The sequence below is a fragment of the Salarias fasciatus genome, chromosome 22 (genome assembly GCF_902148845.1).
Source record: "Salarias fasciatus chromosome 22, fSalaFa1.1, whole genome shotgun sequence".
Taxonomy (NCBI): domain Eukaryota; kingdom Metazoa; phylum Chordata; class Actinopteri; order Blenniiformes; family Blenniidae; genus Salarias; species Salarias fasciatus.
In genome coordinates, this window is record NC_043765.1 from 31,633,844 (window position 1) to 31,641,113 (window position 7,270).

At 53.2% G+C, this 7,270-nt stretch overlaps 1 protein-coding gene across 1 annotated transcript; it reads right to left on the reverse strand.

The window, feature by feature from the left end:
- Positions 1 to 748: 748 nt before the first annotated feature.
- LOC115409668 (protein S100-A14-like) lies at positions 749 to 7,023 on the reverse strand. The gene is made up of 3 exons (XM_030120931.1): positions 6,868 to 7,023; positions 2,652 to 2,783; positions 749 to 2,029 (listed from the first exon to the last, which is right to left on the reverse strand). Exons 1-3 carry the CDS (start codon positions 6,874 to 6,876, stop codon positions 1,862 to 1,864), a joined length of 309 nt encoding a protein of 102 aa, XP_029976791.1. The 5' UTR covers positions 6,877 to 7,023; the 3' UTR covers positions 749 to 1,861.
- Positions 7,024 to 7,270: the final 247 nt, after the last annotated feature.

The following is a 7,270-nucleotide window of genomic DNA, read 5'->3' on the forward strand; positions in this document are numbered from 1 at the left end:
GTACCAGACTTGGATAATATGTAAATCGGTGGGAAATGGAAACGAACTTCATGAAGGACCAGAGTAATCTAACAGTTTCAGGTGGATGTAATCTATCAGTTACTCGTGCAAAGTGAGGCAGTTTGGTGTCGTGTAGGCTACCATTAGAAAGAATGTCCTCTGCAAGGACCGTAAAAACAACTTAACTAGCTTTAACTGGCTTCTAACTCCTTCATTTACATCAGATCAACATGAAAACATGAATTCTACAGTGTTGCACTTATAAGTCTGGACTAGTCCTGATTTTGTGCTGCTGAACTCATAAAACACCTGAGAGAGAAATGATCTGAACATCTAGAAGCACAGAGGAACCTGGAGTTACTGCAGACCAGAGCAGATCACTGGGAGAACCACTGCTGGAGAGTCTTCATCGGACTCCACATGCTGCAGTAGAGTTCTAGCAGGAACCAGGAGAGAACCAGTCACTGATAGATCTAGAATGAATCTAGAATCCTTCTGAACAGCCAGACTCCATCAGGTCCTAAAGAGCCGTCAGTCCCAGATGATCCAGCAGAACACTGGGTTCTCAGAGTTCTGCCTCCTGGAGGTTCCTCGGTTCTCAGTGAGTCTCCTCTGGGTCTGGTTCTGCAGGTTTCATCTCTTCAAAATGTGTTTTCCTGCTCTCCGCCTCCTCTCGGTGCTCTTCTTGCCTTCAGACGACTGGGTTTTATTCACTGATGTCGAAATGAATCAAACAAGACCAACCACGGAGCGGAACTCCCTCTACACTTTTTATTAAATCCCTTTGCAACGGGGCCACAGGACAGAATACAGAGAGTTACAAAATATAAATACATAAAAAAGCGGAACGACAGGGTGGCGGTTTGCTGGTGTGAAGGACCGCAGGACGAGACACGGTTCGTCACTGATAAACATGTAGGGAGCAAAAGCAGCATGGAAGGTTAAGCATTTCTAGAACAGCATAAACAGCTCAACAGCCACCGTAACATTCAGAATGAGATTTTAACATCACAGATGTGTGGCTGCAGATGCTCTTGATGAATTAGCCTTTTTACTAGCAGCGCTGATGAAGCAGTATTTCTATAGATAATCCAAAGCCTTGGCAGGTAAATAAGCAGCTGGGGTCATTGATAAGGAAGGAATTAAAGAAAACACCACAGGATCTGGTTTTATTGTTTTTCTACAAAAAACAAAAAAGCATCTTCATTTTTTAAGGCTGCGCCTCGATTAATGGAATCCAATGTTTCATTGAGCTTTAAGTGGTTAGAAATGCAGCTGTGAAAGCTGTGAAATCCCACACCCGGTCATTTCAGAGGCACGTCTGGACATGGGGGGGGGGCTCAGCGTCGCTTTGCAGCAGCTCCATTCAGACGGTAACTCCCCCAAATGGCCACAGAGGCGTGCTGTTGGTCAGAAACACCCCAGCGGAACGGTTCCTCCATCCAGGACGGCCTCGAGCCTCGAAGAGGTCCGCCGAGCCGCCGTGACGCCGTGACGCCGGCGCGTTGCGCTACAGAGACCGCTGCTGCCGTTAGCGAGCTAACCGCCGGCCCAGTCCCGTCCACGCCACCGCCAGACGCTCCCGGTCCGGCCAGGGCGCGGGGTCGAAGGGCACACCAGTCTGAATCTGAGCTGCTGCAAAGGATGCTGGGTAGAACGGCAATATGGAGCCTGTGTGGTCGGGGTCATTTCTCACTGAGGCCAATTAGACTTTGTACCTTTGTATTCTGTCTGACATGTAATGAGGAGAGCGGCGTGCACACTGTGGTGTTTTAGTCAGATCATCCCCCCCCCCTCCCCACACACACACACACACACACACACACAGACACACACACACACACACCGGGCACGCCGCTCCTTACAGGAGGATGCAGGAGCAGCCCCTCTGGCCGCCGCTCATGCTGCCGAACTGCGAGCCGGCTAGCGACTGGATGAGGCTCCAGAAGTGGCTGAAGGAGATGCCCTCGCCCTCGCCCACGCCCATCTTCCGCAGGATGTCTCCCAGGCCGTGCTCCAGGTTCACACCCTGAAGAGGAGAGGAGGGTTCACAGGGTCAGACATCGACAGGTTTCCCAGCATGCAGTGCAGTCCTGGGTGAGGGCGTAACTCGGCAGACTAAACTAAATCCTCTCCTTTGAGGATCCTCTTCTGCGATTTGCCTCGATGTTCAGCATCCAGCATGGCTGATATGCAACGTGAGCAACCTCTATGCTGATGGAGGACAGCGTCTCCATCGCCATGGTAACCAGAGGAGGAGTTTGAAGAGTGTCACTGTTATACACGAAGAAACATGACGACAACATGAGCACTCAGCTCAGTCTGCCTCCAGATAAGAGGAAGAAATATTCAAGACATCCAGATTCCTTCAGCCACCGGGGGGCGGTGTAGGGCCTGGCTGCTTCTTCAGCTGGCCGGCTGTCACCCTTTTCGCTTTAGTCTGTTTTGAAGTGTTTCTCTTCAAATTGATCCTTTGACACAAGTTGAAAACAGACGTTTCCAGTAGGAAGCAGCAGCATTTCTTCAGGAACATTAAGTCATTTGTTTTTTGGGGGGTAATTTAAATCAACTGTGATCGACTGGAGACCTGTCCAGGGTGTGTCCTGCTGGAGGGACGAGGAGGAGGAGGAGGAGGAGGAGGAGGAGCTCACCTTCATCAGGTTGGGCAGCTGTGAGGACACCAGGCCTTTGAACTCGCTGGGGTTCAGAGTGCCGCTGTTGTTCCCTGAAGCAGAGTGGAACTGGCTGACCAGAGTGTTGATGGCGTTCTCCAGGTCTGACGTCTGGACACAGAGGACGAGAAGACGGTGAGGACAGGGACAAGGTGCTGGACTCAACCTGCAGCTCCGCAAGCAAAAACTACACCGAGTACAGACCGACGGACCGAAGCTGCTGCAGAGTTCCTCTCAGCTGGTTCAGGACCTGGTTCAGCACCTGATTCAGGACCTGGGTTCTACTGCAGAGCTGACTGAATTATGCAGAGATGAATCCAATAATCATAAAAATATCCCCAAATGTCTCCAATAGAGTCTGAACGTCTGTTTAGGTCCAGTGGACCGATCAGAACGCGGACCAATCCGAACGAGGACCGATCAGAACGAGGACCGATCAGAACGAGGACCGATCAGAACGAGGACCGATCAGAACGCGGACCGATCAGAACGAGGACCGATCAGAACGAGGACCGATCAGAACGCGGACCGATCAGAACGAGGACCGATCAGAACGCGGACCGATCAGAACGAGGACCGATCAGAACGCGGACCGATCAGAACGCGGACCGATCAGAACGCGGGCCGATCAGAACGCGGACCGATCCGAACGCGGACCGATCAGAACGAGGACCGATCAGAACGAGGACCGATCCGAACGCGGGCCGATCAGAACGCGGACCGATCCGAACGAGGACCGATCCGAACGCGGACCGATCCGAACGCGGACCGATCCCAATGAGGACCGATCCGAACGAGGACCGATCAGAACGCGGACTGATCAGAACGCGGACCGATCAGGCGTCACTCACATCAACCAGTCTGCTTCATCCCGTGACACTCATGAACGTGTCAACAGTTTGGTCCAGAGGCCAGAGGACGCTCAGGTCTCATTATCAGGGGTTATTTATGTTTTCAACTGACGGACAAAGTGCCTGAAAACGTAAAGTTGGTCAACAAGTGTTTGGTCTCGGTACTGGGCTCCCCTGGCCCTGACACCGGACAGACGGGACCGTCCTGCCTGTTCTACCTGTCCTACCAGACCTGTCAGAGGAAATACCAGCTACCGTTCTGAGTGGAATCCAACCATCTGAAGAAGAAACCAGGAGTATGCCACAGACGTCGGTCCCGTCGACCCGTCCCCTCACATGACGGGGACCCAGACCAGCAGGGCTGACTGGAGATTCAGGAACTGAGCCGTGAGGCATGATTTCGTCTGACACCGGCTTGGACCGTTTCCAGACACCATTTTCACAGGTACATCAAAACAATCGATGACCGTGACAGAGACCTCATGAACACCACAACTGACAGCCTGAGAGGCCAAATCTACAAGGAAGAGCTCAAAGCACCCAAGACTCCACACAAGCAGCCAGACCCGTTCCCCTCTGGGACCAGGTTCCACAGCCTAAAGTGCTATTCTATTCTGTTCAAAAAATAAATCAATAAAACTTCTACATTTCATACTAAGATCGCTGAAAGAAATACAATTAATTCTTGGTTTTCACATCGAGTGTACTTTCTAACAATACACTGATGTACCCTACCAGCAGATCTCAATCCAGACGATAAATACTTTCTGAAAATTCCGCTGACAGCAAGAAAACAATAAGAGAGAGGTGGCTCGACAGGAACTCAGCAACAGGGAGAGGATGGACAGAAGAGAGACTATAGGGTTACACTATACTGAGAGCAGTGCTGATGGATTTAGAGCTGATAAAGTATAAAACTGACAGTGAGCTGCAGGAGAGTCCTGTTTTCGTGGCCGGCCGTCTCTTTTGGCAGGTTCTGCCTCAGACTGGTTGGACGTGTGTGATAAGAGCCTTCCTGATACCGGAGTCCGTCTCGGCCGACGCCCCTCTTCATCAACATCCACATCGTCTCAGACTCAGAGGAAACTAAACTTCTGTGCTCCGGATATTCAGAGCCGGTTCATGAGCTGAAGGCTCCAGCGTTCCACAGAGTGAAGACTTCAATGTTTGATCCAGTAAAATCCGAGTCTGCTGATGAGAAACCAGACGGCTTCAGTTCCTCATGTGAAACCTGAGCAGAGTCTTCTGGGTAAACCATAAGAGGACAGTTTCACCTCCAGCTGGTTCTCTGTTTCTCTCATTACATGAGAAAAGCCTCTGAGGAGCTTTTCTCATGTAAAACTCCTGAATGAGCTGCAGCGGAGTCAGCAGGAACCGAACCGAGCTGCTCCTGTCTGAGCAAACGCCACCGCATGGTGCAACCACCGCACGGTACAACCACCGCACGGTACAACCACCGCACGGTACAACAACCACGGCACGGTACAGCCACCACACGGTACAACCACCACACGGTACAACCACCGCACGGTACAACCACCGCATGGTACAACCACCGCATGGTACAACCACCGCATGGTACAACCACCGCATGGTACAACAGCCACCGCACGGTACAGCCACCACCGCACGGTACAGCCACCGCATGGTACAACCACCACAGCACGGTACGGTACAACCACCGCACGGTACAACCACTGCACGGTACAGCCACCGCACGGTACAGCCACCGCAGGGAACAGCCACACCCTGTGACTGATCCCATGAGTCACTGCAGGATACAGACCAGCGCCGGCCTCAGCCCCGCTCCTGATCTGAAGGTTCTACAGCGCCTGGTTTCCTGAGTCGTGCTGTTCTCCTGCCACTGACAGTGGAGCGCTGTGTCGTCGTCATGGTGACATCCGGCTCAGTGTGGATCCAGAACGTTCTGCGGCGGCGGCGCTAACAGGCTAAACCACATGTTTGAACCCTCCAGCGCTGCAGCAGCGTCTGGCCTCATCCTTTAATAAACAGCAGCCAATAAACCGACTTTTCATTTTCCTTTTCAGCTTTTCTGGACCCAAAAACATCAGAACAACAACTACAATATCAAAACCGGAACCATTACTTATGTTCCATTGTGTCATGACGTGAGGGCCAGTCAGACCACGTCCTCATGGTTGATTCAAACCTCAGGACTCTGAGCCGTTCAGCGACTGGGCTCCTCAGGCGTTGATGATCAGCCACACCTGAGAGTCTCCATGCTGACTGCAGCGCTCCCATTGGTCCAGCAGCCGTCTGGAGTCAACGGCCTCATTGAAATGAAATCATCGATACTTTTTGTTGTTTTTTGCTCGGCCATGAGTTTTAATAAAACACGTATCTGACAGAAAACACCTCAGGATGTGAGGATCCAGGCGGCGGCGGCACGGCGGAACGCTTCACTCTGAAGGAAAACTGTCTTTCTGTCTGTGTTCACAGAGACACACCTTAAATAACTGACTCAGGTAGGACGGGGGCGGGAGAGGCTGGAGCAAACAGGGCTCAACCGGGGCGGGACCAGCCGGGACCGTGGATCAACCAGGGCCAGGGTCAGTCGGGACTGTGGATTGGCCTCCAGCCGGGTTCCGGGCCTCCAGCCGGGTTTCCGAGTCTCCAGCCGGGGTTCCAGACCTCCTGACTGGGTTCCGGGTCTCCTGACTGGGTTCCGGGTCTCCTGACTGGGTTCGGGTCTCCTGACCGGCTGATCTTAGGAGCGTCTGAGGACGGAACCCATCAGTGAAGGGAGGCGTCCACAGCAGAAGTCGGTCACACGGTTCGAGTCCCCACAGGGGGGCTGGCCACTGGACCACAGGAGTGGAATGACCCTCCGGACGCACGGCGACGCGCTCGTGCGCTGCTGCGGCCCGCTGACCCGGACTGGTCCAGAACAACTCCGAGAGGCCAGGACCAGAAGCTGGAGCGCGCGCTCCACTACAAAGTGACAGAAAGTGCGCAGCGACAGAGGAGATGCGCGTGCTCGCGGAGATGTGGCGCGCTGCTGCTCAGGGAGGGGCCGCCTGGAAACTTTCTGCTGGCGCTTGGAAAAGCCGAGAATTTCCTGAAACTCGGTGAAAACTCGCCGCTGCTCCGCGGACGCGTCCGATCACCGCCACGCGCCGCAAAATGCGTGCGTAAACTTCGCTTTTTTTTTTTTTTTTTTTTTTTTTTTTTTTTATAAAGTGCGCAAACGGAACCGAGAGGAAACAGTTCTCCGGCTGGAGAGGAAGCCTGCGGGTTCTGCAGTGAGGATCAGGAACATCCGACGCTCGTTCCACGTTTCCCCGGAATACCTGCCCGGATCTGGAGGTTTTCGGAGTCCTTACCTGACTCATGTCTGCGGTGGGAGCGGAGTAGCCGTGCGTCTTGCTGCTGCTGCGAGTGTGTGTGAGAGTGTGTGTGTGAGTGTGTGTCAGTGGATCAGCAGCTGGCTGCGCTCCCGGGTCCTCCCTCCGCGCGGTGGGAGGAGAGAGAGAGACGATCCAGGAAGAGGACGCTTCCCAGCCGTTCCCAGCTTTCCACTGTGCCACATGTGCACCGCCAGCCTGCACGCGCTGCTCATGCTCGTGCGCGTGCATTTCACTCCACATGTGGAAGACTTGGGTTGATCTTGTCACATGAAGAGAGCAGGACTCTGACAGATCTCTGGAAGCTTCTAGTCATTTATTTAAACCATCGTTACAACCTGCTGCCTCAGTCTCACTGTTTGGTTTTGTTGCACGTGCAGTG

Coding starts and splice junctions, on each gene's coding strand:
- LOC115409668 (XM_030120931.1), bottom strand. Junction 2,030..2,651: donor AGCTGCCCAACCTGATGAAG/GTGAGCTCCTCC, acceptor TCTCCTCTTCAG/GGTGTGAACCTGGAGCACGG.